Source organism: Chiloscyllium plagiosum, chromosome 16 (genome assembly GCF_004010195.1).
Source record: "Chiloscyllium plagiosum isolate BGI_BamShark_2017 chromosome 16, ASM401019v2, whole genome shotgun sequence".
NCBI classification, from domain to species: Eukaryota; Metazoa; Chordata; class Chondrichthyes; order Orectolobiformes; family Hemiscylliidae; genus Chiloscyllium; species Chiloscyllium plagiosum.
Genome location: NC_057725.1, coordinates 57,069,855 through 57,090,870, shown reverse-complemented (window position 1 = coordinate 57,090,870; position 21,016 = coordinate 57,069,855). Strand labels below are relative to the sequence as shown.

At 41.3% G+C, this 21,016-nt stretch overlaps 1 protein-coding gene across 10 annotated transcripts in view; it reads right to left on the bottom strand.

Annotated features, from left to right (window-relative positions):
- LOC122557942 (potassium voltage-gated channel subfamily KQT member 1) overlaps positions 1-21,016 on the bottom strand; it is a 682,968-nt gene that overhangs the window by 355,904 nt on the left and 306,048 nt on the right. The window contains exon 15 of one of the 10 annotated variants that reach the window (XM_043706189.1): positions 4,565-4,939. The exons of 8 other annotated variants lie outside the window; for them this stretch is intronic. In XM_043706189.1, the coding sequence (XP_043562124.1) occupies positions 4,930-4,939 (10 nt within the window). In that variant the 3' untranslated portion in view covers positions 4,565-4,929. Of the gene's footprint in view, positions 1-4,564; positions 4,940-5,257; positions 5,353-21,016 lie in introns of those variants that run through there. One more of the 10 variants, XM_043706190.1, reaches the window with a different exon arrangement.

The window sequence follows — 21,016 nt, the reverse complement described above, 5'->3', positions numbered from 1 at the left end:
TCTGGGAGCATTTCTAGTGCCAGCTGACCGCCTTCCTTTACACTTAATGGGCTCGGGCCGGTTTGCATCAGATGCCTGAGTAAGAACTGAAGCCCAAAATGGATGCCAACATCATGGGTTGCATTGTGACATTTAGATGAAGCATGAAGTAAGCACTTGGTTCTGACTTGTTGGCTGCATGTTGTGTGACAGGGTTAAGCTGCCACCCTGCAATGGACAACATATTCCAATTAAACATCCAATCAATGGCCACTTAAGGACCTCAATCTGTATCTATTTCAATAGTATACTCGGGCCTGAAAGGCAGGCAGGATGAGAAAGGCCATTTTTTTTCCACCAAAGATGGTGGAAAGACAGCAAAGATGTGGAAGACATCCTTAGGGTGTTGCCTTGAGTATATTGGGGCCACCCACTCCCTACAAACATACTCTTTTTTTGTCAATCCCAACTTGGCCTGCAAAATCGAACTCTCCCATCCCTTCTAACTAATTCCCACCCCCATCCAAAAAAGCCTGGCACTTACATCAGTCTGATCACCAATGATCATCTGATTGACTAGCTGCAGTACCAGGAGTGCCCAGTTACTAATGGGCTTCGTTCCTGAGGACATTCGTAAGTCGATTTGTACGCATGTCAGAACGTAAGATAACGGTGAAATCACCATAGCCTTACCAGACCATAGAGCTGCTCTCTCACTGGAGTCAAACCACTGGTGATGGTTTATCATGAGGGTCACCACACTTTATGAGAGGGGAGAGATTGAGAAAGAGAGCCCTTCACTGTAATCTCAGCTGGTGCGGGAATTGAAGCTATGCGGTTGTCATTACTTTGCTTCGCAAACTGGTCATCCAGCCAACAGTCAAACTGCTACAATATAAAGTCTCCATTCATAAGTGCAGTGAACATTCACATGCCAGATCCTTAAAATTAATAGTATGATGGGATCTTGATCGTATGCGTTCTGGAGCTCTTAGAACCACTCAGCTGTCGGTCAAGTAAATTGGTCAACAGCTCCTGTGGATTGAAGTAATTTCCGATGAGGGGTGAAGGTTGCACTCCCTGCTTATTCAAGCCACATTAAAGGAACAGCCTTTTTAATGTTGGTTGATTTGCAACCGACTCTTCTAATGTGTGCCTGGTAAAATTCAGCCGCAGACGTCACTGGCTAGCTAATAACATGGATGCTAATAATAGTGACACACACCAGAATGTTTGAAATAGTAACTCTGGGGAAGATTGGATATCTTGTTGGGTTATGGGGCTGCTGGAGGTTACAAAAAACAGCAAGGGATGAGATCTTGGAGAGAGATTTGAAACAAGGGTGAGAATTTAAAATTGAGGCACTGTCAGACCACTAGTTAAAGTAGCTCAGCAAGCTGAAATTTGATGGGTGAATGGGATTGTTGTGATTTAGCTTATGAGCGGCAAAGCTTTAGGTGAACTCAAACAAGAAGGTACCTGTTAAGAATCTGGTTTCAGAAAGCTCTAGAATAGTCTTGTGAACAGTTTCGAAATATGAAGGTTTCTGTGGGTGAGATGAGGCAGTAGTAGAGAGGGTGATATTACAGAGATATAGTTAGAGGTCTTGAAGTAGCTATGTCTTCAGAGGCTCATTTCAATGTTAAGTATGACACCGAGTTTGCAAATGGTCAAGTTCGCCCTCAGACCAGGCCAAGGAGAGTTGTGGCGGCATGGACCCTAAGTAAGGACGCAAGATAATGTCTTCTGCTTTCTGTCTCCTCAAAAATACTACTCATTCACTGCTGATATCAGGCAAGCATCTAATCAATTAGAGACAGTGCAGGGTTCAAAATGTGATGAGGTAGACTTGGATGTTATCACGAGACACATGAAACCAAATGTAGTGTCGTTGCATGATGATGCTCAGAGGCAGCATATAGGTAATAAATATGAGAGAAAAGGGAGAGATCCGGGGGGACACCAGATGTAATGGTGAGGAAGAAAAGCAATTACAAGTCCTTCTCCGGCTTGGTGTCACTGTCACATAACCAGGTAAATAAGAATGGATGTAGGCAAGGCCAGCCTGATCCAGATTGATGATGTTGGAGATATACTGAAGGAGCAAGGTGCAGTCACTTGCATCAATGTCTACAGACAGTTCAAGAAGGATGAGGAAGTGTAAGTTAGAAGCATTTCCTTGGTGGGCTAGGATGATGAAAGTAAATGGAAGAGGCAGTTGTACAGCAGTGTCAGTGGCAAAGAGGCTCCATGAGCTTCTTATGCTTGTTGAAAGTTCGGGTGGAAAACTAAAGGGAGCAGTGTTTCAGAAGATGCTATGTGATAGTAAAGAGAAGCCAAACCCAAACAGAAGAGTTCTGGGAAAGGTTTTGTTGAAAGGGAAGCAAACAACAAAGGATTTAGGGAGAAGGTTCAGTGTGGAACAGGGATCGCTAAAGGAGCTGCTGATGGTGGAGTGGACATAAGTAGGAGCCATGTGAAGGTATGGATAGAGATTGTGGGTGCAGAGAAATGACCCCTTTGTCTTCAATTTTTTTCTCTCGAAGTGGTACTATAAAAAGGTTCTTACCATCTCTGTTGCAACAGTATAATGAAAACCTATTGTGGAAATTCCTCCTGCTACACCACTTCTCCAAGTTAATAATTATGGTACCATTCTCACACATTTCCTGCTTTATAGCCATTTGCTCGGAATGCAAAAGCACTAACCCATATTTTCACACGTAATCAGATATGTATTGCAAAACTAATCTGAAAAATGCACTGATTGAAACTCCACCAATTTTTTTGGCCTTTTAATTTTGCAATCAGGAATTCAATGTCTTCAGGAAGCACCTGCCAACCTACAACAGATGCTTGCAAATAGCATCATAACAGGAACCATACCATGTTGCAGTGCTTCATTTATGAGTGAATAATAAGGTCAGGCATTATGTGCTCAATAGTACAAATTTAGACGGGATTCAGAAAAGGAGAGATTTGGAGCTGTACACTCACATATCTTTTAAGGCAACCAGAGACATTAAGAGGATTGTTTAAAAAGGCATAAAGTACAAAAGTGGCAAAGCTACGACAAACTTTAAGAAAACTTTAATTCGGTTCTCACTAAAACTTTGCAGCTAGTTCAGGGCACCACATTTCAGAAAGGGCGTGGAGACATATGAATCAAGTCAGATATGTGGAACAGTCCATCTTCTGCAGTTGCACCAGCACCAACCCCCACCTGTTCCTCTGCTACAATGATGACTGCATCGACTCCGCCTTGTCCTCCCACGGGGATGTTGAGCAGTTCATCAACTTTACCAACACCTTCTATCCCAATCTCAAATTCACCTGGACCATCTCAGAAAGCTCCCTCCCCTTCCTGGATCTCTCCATTACTGTCTCTGGTGACCGACTAACCACAGACATATACCAAAAGTCCATCGACTCCCACAGCGACCTAGACTACACCTCCTCCCACCCTACATCCTGTGAAAAAGCCATCCCTTATTCCCAAATCCTCCCACTCCACCACATCTGTTCCCAGGATGACCAATTCCACCTCAGAAAATCCCAGATGGCCTCTTTCCTCCATGATCACAATTTCCATTCCCACGTGGTTGACGTTACCCTCCAGCTCATCTCCTCCACTTCATGCACCACCACCCTTGAACATCACCCTTCCCAACACTACAAAGGCAGAACCCCTCCGCCTGGTCTGCACCTTCCACCCCACCAACCTCCGCAAACAATGCATCATCCTCTGCCACTTCTGCCACCTCCAAACGGACCCGACCACCAAAGATATATTCCCCATCCCCATCCCTATCAGCATTCTGGAAAGACCATTCCCTCTGCGACTCCCTCGTCAGGTCCACAACCCCCACCAGCCCACGCCCCACTCCTGGCACCTTTGCCTGACACCGCAGGAAATACAAAACCTGAGCCAACACCACTCCACCACTCCCCTCATTTCCGTCCAAGGCCCCAAGAGATCCTTCCACATCCATCAGAGATTCACCTGTACCTTTACCAATGTCATTTTACTGCATCCATTGTATCTGGTGTGGTCTCTGGCAGATCATTTCAGAGAACAACTCTGGGACACCAACCTCACCAACCCCACCACCCCGTGGCTGAACACTTCAACTCCCCCTCCCACTCCATCAAGGACATGCAGATCCTGAGCCACCTCCACTGGAGGAGGAACGCCTCATGTTCCGCCTAGGGACCCTGCAACCACACGGTATAAATGTGGATTTCAAGAGCTTCCTCATTTCCCCTCTCCCCACATTATCCCAGTCTCAAGCCTCCAACTCAGCACCATCCTCCAAACCCGTCCATCACTCCCCCCCTGACCTATCTCCTTCTCCCTCACCATCATTCACCTATCTCTTTCCCAGGTATCTTCACACGAACCCCACCTCCCTCCCATTTATCTCTCAGCCCCAACCCACAAGCCTCATTCCTGAAGAAGGCTTATGCCCAAAATGTCAATTCATCTGCTCCTTGGATGCTGGCTGACTTGCTGTGCTTTTCCAGCACCACACTCTCGACTCAGCTCCAGCATCAGTTTCTCCTTAAGATGAATATCTCAGTTACAGGAATTTGGGGTTATTTACTTTAGAGCCGAAAGGCTAGGATCTTGAATATTAGTTTTAAAAAACGTCATGATGGGTTTTGTTCTAGCAATGAAGGAATAACTGTTTCCATTGGACAAAGAAGAACCAGAGATGATACAAATGAAACAGTTTGTCATTGTTGGCTGTCCTCCATTTTATGATGACATCTCTCAGAGTTGCGAGTTTCTGTCACGGGGCCTCTGTGTGACTGAGCAAGCTGATTCTCAGCTGGGATATCTTTGAGTACACGGGGCAGGATGTTTGATGAGGTAGCAGGATTGGAGTGCAGGGTTGGTTTCCTTGACTTTTCTTCTCTGCCACATTCAGTCAGATATCTTCTCTCACCCTATGAACAGCTTTTTCAAGACAGAAGAGAAAGGGCAAAGCAGCAAAAAATTGGATGTCTTTTTCAAACCAACCCCAAAGAAACAGTCAGAAGATAATCAACCACAGCCAACCACTCTGCAAACACAACTGCACCTGAATGTGGTGATGATGATGATCCTCTATCCTTGCATTACCAATATTTTTTCAATGAACTGTGTTAAACTTACTTTTGTTTCATTAATAAATATGATTTAAACCTTCATTCAGGCTGTGCTATTCTTTGCGTTAGGCTTTTGGGTGATTTTTGAGTGATTGTGAGTGATATGTTTTCCTAGTCTGTCCCGAACCCCACTTTTCCCATAGGCCCGATTATTTCTGTTAAGTGATTTTTGATGAAGCAAAGTTTCGTTGAATTGCAGCTACAGCATTACAGGAGAACTACCTATACAAAGAAAATAAAAAAATCAGAACAAATGGGGCAAATTCATTTGATTCAGATTCAGGCAGTAGAATGGGTTTGCTGCCTTTATCAATCCTAAACAAAATGCCACATGATTATACACAGCAAACAGGGTTATGTCAGTGCTAAAATGTTTAATAAAATTTCTCATGCAGCTGCTAAAATCTTACAGTGAGTAAGATTGAACTTGCCTCAGAGTCAGTCAATAGATAACCTATTGACTGACTCTGAGAGTATTATGGCGTAATGTTTTATCCAACTGCACTAATACTACACACACTTGCTTAATAACCTGGAAACATTAGTTCCAATCCCAGAATGGCACCTGGGAAGGGTGTTGCTTGGGAATGAAAATATTTCCTTCCCTATCTAGCAAGTTGAGATTACTTTCTTATCTATCTGAATTTTCTCCCGTTTTTCATGGCTACAGATTTCAGTGACTGTGCCTTGATGCAGGAAAAGCATCCCAGAACACTTCACAGAGATGCTACAAAAGCCAATCCAAAACTAAAGGAGGAAATTAATGAATACACAGCAGCTTTCCTGTGGAAATACAATGAAGGTGTTCTGCACTGAGATGTTAGTGTCACCCATTACCAGGTAACTGGTATTTTGACAAGTTTGACTTTTTTTTGGCATTTCTTCTTGATAGTTGGATAGCAGCATCCAGCTTAAAGTCTACTTCCCTGTAGTGCTTCACTAAATTAGAATGTGGAGGTTACAGGGTCATCTTGGAAGGAATTTTGCCAAGTGTGGTGAGGTAATACTTAATGTTATCAGATAACCTGCTTTTACTGCACCGTTCTGGAATTCTGGAGTCAACTCACCATTAGACCCTTTCACAAGTGCCTGCGAAAACCGATAGCATTGTCTGAGAGTGTTGTTTTAATCTCAAGTTTACTCAGATAGAGGCAGCATTGCCAGCACATTACTCCGTAACGTCTCAGTCAGGCGTATTTTCCATTACTGGGTTGCAGTTATAAATTAGCTACCTGGAAAGTGTGCCAGATTAAAAATTCATTAAAGCTACTCATTAGCTACTGTGATGATTTCAGCTCTTAACTGTTCACTAGATGCCAAGTGAAGATAAAGTAGGACGTGACAGTTATGCCCCCTGCAGTCAAATAGATAGGGAATGGTCACATGCTGGGCATGTCTAGTCAAAATGGGTGTTTGACTGTGGTGCCTACAAGCAGTGAACAATATAGCAAAGGAGAGAAAGTTGGAAAGTAACAATATTCAAAATATATTCTCACCAACATTTTGTCTACTGCCATGTGAAAGCTTTCTGTATTCCATATCACAACACGGTAATAATACTGCATTTGTTCTAAAGAAACTTGGGATGTTGAGGTCATAAAATGCATTTCTTTCCTATTTTTTTCCCTTGTCAGTCTGCCTTTTGCATAAACTCATTCTGGTGCTACCTCTCCTGTTTTATATCTTCTATTTATTCCTTATAATTTGCCTGTTGGCAGATTCAATCAGGCTGGCAATTTAATCTTGGTTTCGTTGAGGTTACTGGGGTTTGTTTTAAAACATGAAAGTGCGTCAGTGTTACGCAGAAATCCTCTAAGTTCCAGTTTTGTTTTCTAACCACCAATTTTGATTTGAAGTTGATTGTGGGTATCTGCAGTGCACCAGGAAACCAGACAGCGGCTCAGACAGCAGGAAGTGGAACACCAACAAGCCATGCTGGACTTTGTAAACAAGACCACAAGACATGTGATACCACAACTTCATAATTAGCACATAATTGGTAACAGAAAAAGGTGATGAGCTTCAGTCATGATGACATGGTAACTGTGTAACGTACTTAACCAAGTAACTTTGTGAACACAGTATACCTTCACAAACAGCCCGAGTTATTTTATAATGTTAGTGACTGACTAGTAAAAGAACATGGCAACAGTAGGAACAGGAGTAAGTATTTCAGTCCCTCAATATTGTCTGTCGTTTGAATAAATTATGGCTGACGGCAATTCAATTGAAATGCTTTTTGCTTCATATCCTTTAATACAGTTAACAAAAATTTAGCAATCTCATTTTTGAACCCTACAAATATCCCAACAGACACAGGTTTTGATTTGGAGATGCTGGTGTTGGACTGGGGTGTACAAAATTAAAAATCACACAACACCAGGTTATAGTTCAATAGATTTAATTGGAAGCACTAGCTTTAGGAGTGCTGCTCCTTCATCATCATGGTGACTTTGTTGGACATCAGGCTGGACAACCATCTGATGAAGGAGCAGCGCTCCGAAAGCTAGTGCTTCCAAATAAACCTGTTGGTGTTGTGTGATTTTTAACTTTACACAGGTTTTGAACAAGTACTGTTATTTGTCTTGGGTTCAAAGTGGATGACATCATGGTCAACTGCAATGAACTCCATCAAGCTCCAACAACCATCAGTAGCGCCATCACCTTGGCATTCAAGGTCTTTTTAAAAGAAAATTGCATATTAAATCACAGGTACTGCCTTTGTCCTGTGTCTGTGTGCTTGCTCTTCTGATACTGTAAGTGAGTAGATTATGTCTTTCACCGATAAAGAACTTAAAATACAACTGTGTAGACTCATTCATGGCTAATGACAATGCAAGTTCGAGTGGCACTGACCCCAAATTTAATGCTAAACACAAATGCAATGCAAAAGTTTTGTGCAAATTCAAGCATGAATGAAAAGTATCTGTGTTTTAATAGAAGAAACAAAAAGAACTTGAATTGAGATTGTCCTTTCATGATCTCCATTTGTTGCAAAATGCTTTAAAGCCTGTGAAATTTTTTTAAACATATAAAGTGAAGTAGGTAATTTATGCATAGGTTGGACCTATAGTGAGGATAATGACCTAATATCAATGTTTGTGTCATTGGCTGAGGGATAAATATGTGCTAGGCTAAGCTATACTAGTCTGAACACTGTAAATGGGATAATTCCCATATGTGCAGTAGTTATGGCTGGAATCACTGATGCAATTGTAACCAAAACGTGCAGAAGGAAATACATTGAAGGATTAGATCAAGTGTCTGTTGTTTTTACAATCATTTGAGAGACACTGTTGTCAATACACCTGCACTCTTTGAACTCAAGAAATGGAGTTATAGCCAGTGTAGACAGAACCCTGAGTCGACATAACAGGATGTCTTAAAACCTGATTTATATTAACAGTCAAAACAGCGGATGATATGTCATCATAGCACAATATGTGGAAAGGAAAGGGTGAATTTATCATGACACAGAAGATTAATTCTCATCTGTCCTTGAGTGTTACACAAATGTCTGTGCTTCTAAGTGAGAATCATTGCTGGTTGAGCAGTTTGGGCATTATTTGACTGGAGCATTGACCAACTAATATGAAAGATACTTGAGTTAACAATTTGGATACAAATCTGAGTGTGCAGCCAACCAGATTAATACCTCAAAATATTTTGCACCAATTGGAATGATTATAGAACTGAGTATATAAAATTCACAAGCTGAACTTCTGAAGTGGATTACTTCCCAAACCAAACTTTGATTATGATGTACTGAAAGATATTCAAAAGCACATCAGGAAAATGAAATTCTAGCTCACGGTGTAATTTTTACTGTTTTAGTTAAATTACTTATATCGACAAGAATTTTAGTGTTCCTTTATCTTCCTTTTTGTCAGTTGAAGCATGAACAGCAATTGACTGGTAAAGGCCAATGCAGAATTTTAAAAAAAACAAACTCTCAGTTTACAGGTTTAAGATCAGTACAATGTCAGTCTTTGTCATTTGATTATTGTTTCTCAGTTTCATTGGCTAGTAAACAAAGAAAGTGTACTCTCAGACAAATGACAGTCAAGGAATCCTAAATCTCCAAAGCTTTGAGTCATCGTGATACTTATGCAGCCCACGCTTATCAGCCTACTCAGCACATACCATAGCTATCGAACCTGTGACTTTATTAGTCTGCATTGCTCAGCTACCAGTGATGTCTCATTGCTATTTCTGCTGCTTTCTTCAATTAATTAACGATAGAACATTATATTTAGAAAGTGGATGCAGATAACTGTCGACTAATACTCCCACAAACGATCTTAACCCCCCACCTCCCAACATTCAATTTTCAACTTTCTCCTTTCTTTTCATGAAATTCCTGACTTTTTGTTCCAGTAGCTATTAGAGTAGAATCAGTATTGTGACTGATACAGTATGTGCACATTGCAATGGTATTAGTTACATCATGACAAGCACAAGACATTGGGCTGGCACGTCTCATCCTGACTCAGAAATACTGAAGCCATCTGTACAACTTATGTTACGATCAGGGATTGAAATTAGGACCTTTCCACATTTGTATGGCTCAGTACCAAACCCCAACAAATTTACTCACTTATAGTTTCAGAAGAGTCACTAGATACAATAAATTGCAACTAACAGCCCTACACTGTGAATTGGTATCAGCCTCTGTGCAAACAACTTCACACCTTTTGTTAATGTTACAAATACTTTCTCTGGAAACCTTCAGCAGACAAAAAAAAGACAGAAAACCATTTGCAAAGTTATTTGAGTTAAAGTTAAAAAGTAAAAGTAAAAATGTTACATCAAAAGGTTGACCTAAGATTTAGACCTTAAGGCACATTTAAAAGCAAGACAGACAGTACAAAGGGGTTATAATAATGTCAACTCTGAAGCATATAGATTTCAAACAGTATTATAATCTAGCAAGTTTTGAGAAGGTTTGTAGCTTAGGTTGAGGTTCTGGATGTAGGTTTGCTCGCTGAGCTGCAAGGTTCGTTTTCAGACGTTTCGTCACCATACTAGGTAACATCTTCATTGGGCCTCCGAATGAACACCGGTGGTATAGCCTGCTTTCTATTAATATGTTTGAGTTTTCTTGAGTTGGTGATGTCATTTCCTGTGGTGACATCATTTCCTATGGTGATGTCATTTTCTGTTCTTTTTCTCAGGGGGTGGTAAATGGGATCTAAGTCAACGTGTTTGTTGATAGCGTTCTGGTTGGAATGCCATGCTTCTAGTGTGTGCCTCTGTTTGGCTTGTCCTAGGAAGGATGTGTTGTCCCAGTCAAAGTGGTGTCCTTCTGTATTTAAGGATACTAGTGAGAGTGGGTCATGGCGTTTTGTGGCTAGTTGATGTTCATGTATCTTAGTGGCTAGTTTTCTACCTGTTTGTCCAATGTAGTGTTTGTTACAGTTCTTGCATGATATTTTGTAAATGATATTAGTTTTGCTTCTTGTCTGTATAGTCTTTCAAGTTCATTAGCTGCTGTTTTAGTGTGTTGGTGGGTTTGTGGGCTATCATGATGCCAAAGGGTCTGAGTTGTCTGGCAATCATTTCCGAGATGTCTTTGATGTAGGGGAGAGTAGCTAGGGTGTCTGGACATGCCTAGTATGGTGATGAAACATTTGAAAATGAACCTTCCAGCTCAGTGAGCAAACCTACATGTAGTATTATAACCTTTTGGCAAAAAGATACAAGAACCTGTTATAAATTTTCACTAGAGTTAATGAGCACTTTGGATTCAGTGTATTCTGCTGCATGCATATGCACTCTGAACATTATACTTTTCTAGGAGTTAGTTACCACTTCCCTGAACATAGAGTCATGGAATGATGAAGCACAGAAACAGACCCTTCCGTCCAGCTCATCCATGCTAATCAAGTTTCCCAAACTAGAGCTGGTCCCATTTCCCTGTGTTTGGCCTATACGCCTCTAAACCTGACCTACCTACTTGTGGGTCAGCAAAACCCAAGGTGTGCAATGGTAGTACTCTCTTGTAAGTTAACCAGATATTCAGACATTTCGCATTTATGCTTCTTTAATAGCTCTAAAGGCGGATTACAAAGGCGGACTATGCAAATACACAGAGAGATGAAACCAGCTACAACCTGACAAACTGCTTTATTTCAGATTCAGGTTGACATTCCAGAAAAAACTGATAGGATTGGATCCAGTTAATTTATTGAATATAACTTCACTTTCTGTGTTAATACAAAATAAAGAATGTACCTCACATTTCCACATTAATAGCGGTCTAATTTGACTTAATTAAGTTGACTTCTCTCTCTCTCCTTCTGCAATTGCAATGTCTTGCTCTGAGTCATTGCTGTTGTTTTCAATTTCAAAATTTTGACTACAAGCATCACTGCCTCTGTATTTCCCCTCCCTCCATTCATAGCCAAAGAGGACTGAAATATTTTAACATATGTTTATTTGATATCATCTGATAGTCAAGACAAGCGAGCGAACTATTCATTGTTTACAATTTAAGAAACAATATCAAAAGTAGCTCATTCATGTATTAACTTCAAATCATTAAGCTTTTCTAAGCTTGCTTTGTTTCTTACAAAATACTTTTTTTGGTTCAATGTCTTTTTGTGGAAAAATTGATCCATTAGATACCCAAGTCTGGCACATGGTATCAATTATTGAGGAGTCAAACCTGTTTTTAAAAATCTGAGGTGACAAGGTGATGATAAGTCATCAAGTTTAAAATAAGTGAAATACGGATTTGAGATGATTGTTCTGAACATTGACTAATCATCTTATAATTGAAGCCAGCACTGATTGATGAGCTGAAACTCTCTCACTCTCTATTGTGCCATTATCTATGGGCAATAAAAGCGAAAAATGGTATTAACTTGTGGATAAATGCATGGTTTGGCTCAGTAGTGGGAGAATTGATTACTAACTTCTGAGCTTATTTCGTGGTTTTAATGCAGGAAGCTTATAGAACAAGCTACCTTGGTTTCAAATTCTTTTATTCAGAAATAAAGCAGAGAATTTTGTCAACTCTGACAGAAACACTACCATTACCCATGGAACTGCTACCAGTTACAACAAAGTCACCATGACGATGAAGAAGCAGCGCTCCGAAAGCTAGTGCTTCCAAATATACCTGTTGGACTATAACCTGGTGTTGTGTGATTTTTAACTTAGAATACCCCAGTCCAAATCATGTTGACTATCCAAAGTTCTGCCACCAGTAGCAGTACTGATACCTCCATGGAAATTGCCACCACTAGCAGACCAGCTATGAAGAGCCAAAACACCAGCGTTACAACTGTCACAAACAGAGCTGCACATCAGCAGCTGAATCACAAACGCTCAAATAAAGCCATCATAACGAAAAGCAACTAATCCTTGCTGTACTCAACTTGCTATTTAGACATGGGGCAAAAAGGACAAACTAAATGCTTAGCTTAAAGACTACCAAGAGACGAAAGCTAGCAATGTACGTGAGACAATCAAATCTTCTAATATCCAGTCCTCTAATGGCTAAAATGCAACAAAACAACACAGCTGGCCAATATGAGAGAGACACTAGAGAGAGAGAAAGATACATAGAACACAACCAGTTTAACTCCACCCTCCTGCTGGTTTCATCTCACTGTGTATTCACTGTCTGTTGAGAAACATGCCTGCTGTATAGGTGCCAGGTATCTTCTGGTGGTTCCTCTATGTTGCTATCCTCTAACTGAAAGTCCAGTTAGCTTCAGCAGACCATTCACCTTTTGGAGCTGCATTGCAGTTCTTACTGTACAGAGCAAAAGGAGCAGTGGAATGCTGTAGACGCACAGTGACTTTGAAGTAAAATGTCAGCTTTAATCAAGAATCTTCAATGAGTTTGATTTTACTGAAGCTACAGAACGAATGATTCAACAGACTGAATTGCAAAGATTGGGAAATGAATTGCTTCCATCCAATGTTTACAGCAGGTCCAAATCCACTCATAACACTTGATCAGCAGGAGCAATTGCCAGCAAGCTGTTGCTGCATTTCTCAGGGTCCTGTTTTATTACAAATCACACTGTGATGTTTCGGGGCTGTATCAAGTGTCGCACACCTGTCTTGCTCAGCAAGGCCAGTCAACAGATTACTTGAGGGACTCCATTACTGAATTGATCAAACCAAAAAAGATGATCAAATAAGCACAGGTGATAAAGACAAAACACCAGTTTGTCTTTAAGTATGCACGATTTAAATCAAAAAGCATCTGAACAAGTTGTGTTTACGATGGAGTAGCATGCTATATATTCTGCTGTAGAATAGAGTCAGAGTCATAGAGATGTACAGCATGGAAACAGATACTTTGGTCCAAATCGTCCATGCCAATCAGATCTTCTAAATTAATCTAGTCCCATTTACTAGCATTTGGCCCATACCCCTCTAAACCCTTCCTGTTCATATACTCATCCAGATACATTTTAAATGTTGTAATTGTATCAGCCTCCACCACTTCCTCTGACAATTCATTCCATACACATACCACCTTCTGCATGAAAATGTTGCCCCTTAGGCCCCATTGAAATCTTTTCCCTCTCACCTTAAACCCTCTAGTTTGGGATTCCCCTACCCCAGGGAAAAGTCCTTGACTATTCACCCTATCCAAGCCTTTCGTGATTTTATAAACTTCTACAAGGTAACCCCTCAGCCTCCAATGCTCCAGAGTCTATTCAGCCTCTCCCTGCAGCTCAAATCCTCAAACCCTGGCAACATCTTTGTAAATATTTTCTGAACTCTTTCAAGTTTCACAACATGCTTTCTATAGCATGGAGACCAGAACTGGATGCAATATTCCAATAGTTACCTAACCAATATCCTGTACAGACACAACATGACCTTCCAACTCCTATGCTGAATGCTCTGTCCAATAAAGGCAAATGTACCAATTGTCTTTTTCACTACCCTGTCAACTTTTGAATTTGCTTTCAAGCAACAATGAACCTGCACTCCAAGGTTTCTTTGCTCGGCAACACTCCTCAAGACTTTATCGGCAGGATATTCAACACCACTCAAAAATTTTAGAACTAACCAAGGGAGGGACAGATCAGAAGTAGATCCAAGACTGCTCGAATGCATTTTAGATAGTAGATCTAGGGTAGCATAGACAAATTCTTATGGACAGGCAATCTTTTATGTTTACAGCACAGAACAAAGCTCTTCAGGATATTGGCAAAATTGTGTTAGCCACGTGGTTCTGGATGCCCTCTTACAAGGAAACAGTTGAGCCTGGTTAAGTTCAGGAGGAGAAGGAGGACCTGACTCTGCACAAAGGAGCCCTGAGACCCAGGAGGCTCCAGGTCTATCAGGAAATTTGAGTCACAAAGCTACTATTACTCGCCTAGGATCTTGCTCTAGGCAGGTATTATCCAAAGAGGGAATCAGACCCTCTTCCATGCTTCCTTCTAACAATTGTCCTACACTCCTTAAAAAAAAGGAAACAAATTTTTGAACACAGTAGGAAGGGAATGGAGTCAGAACAGAGAAGTTATTCTGGTTTTCTAACTACCCCAGTTTGGTTTCCACCAGCATTTCATTCCGCACTGGACACCTAACATTTGAATTAAATCCAAGCATTACTTTTTTTTGGATTTATGTCAGACCTTGATTTAGATTACAGACTTTTCTACTGATATCTCGAAAGTTGGTAGTATGAGTCGAAGATTGCAACAGAGGAACCTGATCGCAAAGACAAACCATTGATGATTCCATTCTATTCCATTCTGAAAGCTTTCTGCTTGTGCACTCGCACTCGATTTCTACTCTAAGCTAACAAATCTTTTCATTGACATGAGACAGGTGAGCAAACAGTGAATCACATATTTCTCAACTCTCCCAATAAAAAAATAAAAATGGCAGGGCATTGGCACAGGAGAGAAGGGAGGATGAATGCATGACAGTTATAGACCTGTCAAGTCGAACACTTCCACCATACACAGTGAGTCATCGAGGCAAAATTTTATATAAATTCTCCCTGCTTCTTCAAAAGGTAAATACCTTCACGTTTCTCAATTTAACACTTGCCTGTTATCCTCTTAAACGCATTTTCCTGTCTCGCAGTAAGACATCATGTGACACAGCCACCATGCTCAGGGGATTACTTAATAAAAGAGTAGTGAGATTCATTTTCCTCTTAAAAATGAGCAATTTTGAAAATAAAGTGCATCATTCTTTCTGCCAGTCTCATAAAGTCCATTATTTCATTTAGAATCAATAAGCAAGCCACTTAATTATGGGTAAACTCCAGCGGTTATTCTTTGAGATAACAACGGAGGAATCGTAAATAATTTTAAGCAGATTGTGCTTCGGCCAAAATAGCAGACAGATGAATGTCATACGACTACATTAAATATGTAACCACTAGCATGAGCAACAGACATTTCTAGGTGTGTATCCTAATGTAAACCATTTCCCATTAGTCAATAAACCAGACCCCTAAATTGCCAGCAGACTTTTAACCAGACAGCAGCTGAGTGGCATATGGCATTACTGCTTCATTGCAAGCTATGTTCTATTTGCTTTTCTGTAACTCACTCAGTGAGGCAGTTTTGTGTTTATATCTTGTGCCTCCAGACCACTTTAATTTCGCTGGAAAAAATGGGAAAAATGCTGAGCATTTGCAACCAGAGTTACAAAACTGGTAGGGGTTTATCAGATGTCACCCTACACAAATGTTACAGTGAGTGCACTTTCTGATCTACTGACCCTGCCTGAACTCCAGAATTTTCTCTATGTCAGTTTCCAAAGTTCAACGTTAGCAGGAATGGTGCCAAGGGTCATTATGGAGCAATTTCACCCTTCCCTATCCAAGTTTAATGGACAGCGTGTAGCATTTTAACCCTTGCTAATCTCAATTTCAGTCCTAGTCACTTTCAGTATTACCTTGTGCAGCCTCTAGGATTTTCCCTGAAGGGGACTTTCTCAATTCAAGTCTGGGTCACTGTGGCTAACCCTTCACAAACCACATCTCAAGAATATGCTGTCAAGTGCTATTGTGCTTAAAAATGGTGAATCTTAGGTAAGTGCCAGCAATGATTTAGCCATCATCAATCATGGATAATCTTTCCCCAACTAAATAGTATGAAAAAAGCAACACTACTGAAATCAAAAATGCAAAGAAAGATCTGCTTTTAGAGCAGATCTTTTCTCAACCATATTGCGTGAAGTGCGTTAAGTCAAGGTATTTTTAAGAGTAGTCACTGTCAAAATGTCAGAGAGGTGATGGCCAAAACAGGGAAGGCAGATGAACTCAGAGCATGGTTAGGAACATGGGACTGGGATATCATAGCAGTTACAGAAACATGGCTCAGGGATGGGCAGGACTGGCAGCTTAATGTTCCAGGATACAAATGCTACAGGAAGGACAGAAAGCGAGGCAAGAGTAGAGGGGTGGTGGCATTTTTGATAAGGGATAGCATTATAGCTGTGCTGAGGGAGGATATTCCCAGAAATACATCCAGGGAAGTCATCTGGATGGAACTGAGAAATAAGAAAGGGATGATCACCTTATTGGGATTGTATTATAGACTCCCTAATAGTCAGAAGGAAATTGAGAAACAAACTTGTAAGGATATCTCAGCTATCTGTAAGAAAAATAGGGTGGCTATGGTAGGGTATTTCAACTTTCCAAACATAGACTGGGACTGCCATAGTGTTTAGGGTTTAGATGGAGAAGAATTTGTTAAGTGTGTACAAGATCATTTTCTGATTCAGTATGTGGATGTACCTACTAGAGGAGGTGCAAAACTTGACTTACTCTTGGGAAATAAGGCAGGGCAGGTGACTGAGGTGTCAGTGGGGGAGCACTTTGGGGCCAGTGACCATAATTCAACTAGATTTAAAATAGTGAGGGAAAAGGATAGACCAGATCTAAAAGTTGAAGTTCTAAATTGGAGAAAGGCCAATTTTGATGGTATTAGGCAAGAACTTTCGAAAGCTGATTGAGGGCAGATGTTCACAGGTAAAGGGACGGCTGGAAAATGGGAAGCCTTCAGTAATGAGATAACGAGAATCCAGAGAAAGTATATTCCTGTCAGGATGAAAGGGAAGGCTGGTAGGTATAGGGAATGCTGAATGACTAAAGAAATTAAGGGTTTGGTTAAGAAAAAGAAGGAAGCATATGTTAGGTAAAGACAGGATAGATTGAGTGAATCCTTAGAAGAGTATAAAGGAAGTAGGAGTATACTTAAGAGGGAAATCAGGAGGGCAACAAGGGGACATGAGATAGCTTTGGCAAATAGAATTAAGGAGAATCTAAAGAGTTTTTACAAATACATTAAGGACAAATGGGTAACTAGGGAGAGAATAGGGCCCCTCAAACATCAGCAAGGCAGCCTTTGGAGCCGCAGAAAATGGGGGCGATACTAAATGAGTATTTTGCATCAGTATTTACTGTGGAAAAGGATATGGACGATATGGACCATAGGGAAATAGATGGTGACATGTTGCAAAATGCCCATATTATAGGGGAGGAAGTGCTGGACGTCTTGAAACGGTTAAAAGTGGATAAATCCCCAGGACCTGATCAGATGTATCGTAGAACTCTGTGGGAATCCAGAGAAGTGATTGCTGGCCTTCTTGCTGAGATATTTGTATTATCGATAGTCAAAGGTGAAGTGCCGGAAGACCGGAGGTTGGCTAACGTGGTGCCACTGTTTAAGAAGGGTGGTAAGGACAAGCCAGGGAACTATAGACCAGTGAACCTGACATCAGGTGGGCAGGTTATTGGAGGGAATCCTGAGGGACAGGATGTACAAGTATTTGGAAAGGCAAGGACTGATTAGGGATAGTCAATGTGGTTTTGCGCGTGGGAAATCATGTCTCACAAACTTGATTGAGCTTTTTGAAGAAGTAACAAAGAGGATTGATGAAGGCAGAGCAGTGGATGTGATCTATATGGACTTCAGTAAGGCATTCGACAAGGTTCCCCATGGAAGACTGATTAGCAAGGTTAGATCTCATGCAATACAAGGAGAACTAACCATCTGGGTACAGAACTGGCTCAAAGGTAGAAGACAGAGGGTAGTGTTGGGGGGTTGTTTTTCAGGCTGGAGTCCTGCGACCAGTGGAGTGCCACAAGGATCAGTGCTGGATCCTCTACTTTTTGTCATTTACATAAATGATTTGGATGTGAGCATAAGAGGTATAGTTACTAAGTTTGCAGATGACACCAAAATTGGAGGTGTCGTGGACAGCGAAGACGGTTACCTCAGATTACAACAGGATCTTGACCAGATGGGCCAATGGGCTGAGAAGTGGCAGATAGAGTTTAATTCAGATAAATGTGAGTGCTGCATTTTGGGAAAGCAAATCTTAGCAGGACTTATACACTTAATGGTAAGGTCCTAGGGAGTGATGCTGAACAAAGAGACCTTGGAGTGCAGGTTCATAGCTCCTTGAAAGTGGAGTCGCAGGTAGATAGGATAGTGAAGAAGGCGTTTGGTATGCTTTCCTTTATTGGTCAGAGTACTAAGTACAGGAGTTGGGAGGTCATGTTGTGGCTGTACAGGACATTAGTTAGGCCACTGTTGGAATATTGCGTGCAATTCTAGTCTCTGTCCTATCGGAAAAATGTTGTGAAACTTGAAAGGGTTCAGAAAAGATTTACAAGGATGTTGCCAGGGTTGGAGGATTTGAGCTACAGGGAGAGGCTGAACAGGCTGGGGCTGTTTTCCCCAGAGCCTCGGAGGCTGAGGGGTGACCTTATAGAGGTTTACAAAATTATGAGGGGCATGGATAGGGTAAATAGGCAAAGTCTTTTCCCTGGGGTCGGGGAGTCCAGAACTAGAGGGCATAGGTTTAGGGTGAGAGGGGAAAGATATAAAAAAGACCTAAGGGGCAACGTTTTCACATAGAAGGTGGTACATGTATGGAATGAGCTGTCAGAGAAAGTGGTGGAGGCTGGTACAATTGTAACATTTAAGAGGCATTTAGATGGGTATACAAATAAGAAGGGTTTGGAGGGGTATGGGCCGGGTGCTGGCAGGTGGGACTAGATTGGGTTGGGATATCTGGTCGGTATGGACAGGTTGGACCGAAGGGTCTATTTCCATGCTGTACATTTCTATGACTCTATGACTCTGAAAGGCAATGTAACAAATGATCAGATAATCCTTTCTCTTTGCAATGTTTACTGGGGCAAAAGTATTGGCAGGGATACCTGGAGGAAACAAGTCAGATTACTAGTCAACAATTTCATTTGGGTCTTCTGGATACAATTTACCTTCGACTTGAAGAAAGGAACACAACTTTATATAGCAACCTCCACAACCTCAGAACATGTCCAACTCCTTTACACCTAATGAAGTACACTTTAAAATGTAGTACGGTCATGCTGTAGTGAACATGCAAGTCAATCTGCATAGAGCAAGAGCCTCCTCTCTCCCCCTACAAACAGCAATAAGTTAATTGACTTGGCACTTGTTTTAGATGTTGGCTTAAGGATTAGTGGAGGTCAGGACAGCAGGAGAATTCTCCTGCTCCTCTTTAAGAGCATTATGGGATTTGATTTTTACATCCATTGGCGGGGAAAAATAGTCTAAGATTCCAGCTAAAAGACTAACCAAGCAAATTCCCTCAATAGTGTACTGCAATGACTGTCTGAGGATTACATGCTGATGTTGTTCGATTGGGACTGAAACCCAGAAGCTACTAATGCTGAGACAGTTATTAAGAACCACTCAGTCAAGGCTGACACCTTGAACAGCTGTGGACAATAGGGCAAGGTATTGGAAGGGCATACCACAATTTTTTCGCTGTTGTCTGTATACATTGTGACAGGATCCATTGCATACATTTAAATTTAAAACCATTCCACGCAGAAAAAAGAATCACAATAAAATTCTTGTCATGTCTGTACAATTATGTGGGCCAAATAGCATTATTACTGATTAATGAACTACATTGAGCCAAAACTGCAGCCAACGCTGTACATAATGTAACACGTTTCAACAGTGGTGTACTGCTCCACCTATGGGTGATGAAGAAATGAATTTAATTAAAGGATCTTATACAGAAGAAACCAGTTGGCCCATGTCCCCTTTTCTGGAGTAAAGCAAAGCTAATCCTCCCACCTTGTTGTCTTCACATACCCTTTCATTTTCATCTATTTGAAAGAGTTCTCCACATTTCCTTTCAAAGTGTAATAGTCTCTGCGTCGACCACTCCCTGTGGAAAAGCCTTTTTTTGAGACTGGCACACATCCAGAATGGCTCTAGGCTATAGAAAGACTTCACTGATTGAGCAGTACGGGTAACCAACCATTCATCGTCTCCATTAATGGCAAACCATAGGCTGGAATTTTCAAGGAGTGGCAGTCTCGCAAATTGCTATTCTGACATTTCTTTTAATATCAGAAAGAGGGAGCTCCATGTTTCTGAGAGGAGATTATTCCAATCAGGTCTCCCTCAGAAATGCAGAGCTGCATTTCCAATCTGACATAAAGTGCAGAACTATGAGGGCAAACCAGGCACCACCTTCCCATAGCAGTCAGGCAACTGTATTCCATAGGTCTTCATTGCCACTTTGATAGATGCTGGAAGGTAATTGTAATGTGTAGGGTGGTGGCAAGGTAGGGTGCCAGATGGGTAGCGAGTGGAGGGGAGGAATATACTGCCAGGTTAAAAGGTTGTTAACTGGGTAGGGGAAGAAGGTATCAGATTAGAAGGGTGCCAATTAGGTAGGGGGAGTAAGGAGCCAGGTTAGTAGGGTGCCAACTGGGTAGGGGGAATAAGGTACCAAGTTAGAAGGGTGCCAACTGGGTAGGGGGAATAAGGAACCAGGTAAGTTAGGGTGCTAATTGGGTGAGAGGGATCAGGTGTAAGGTTAGTAGAGTGCCAACTAGGTAGCATGCTAAGGTGTTGACTGGAGAAGGATTGGC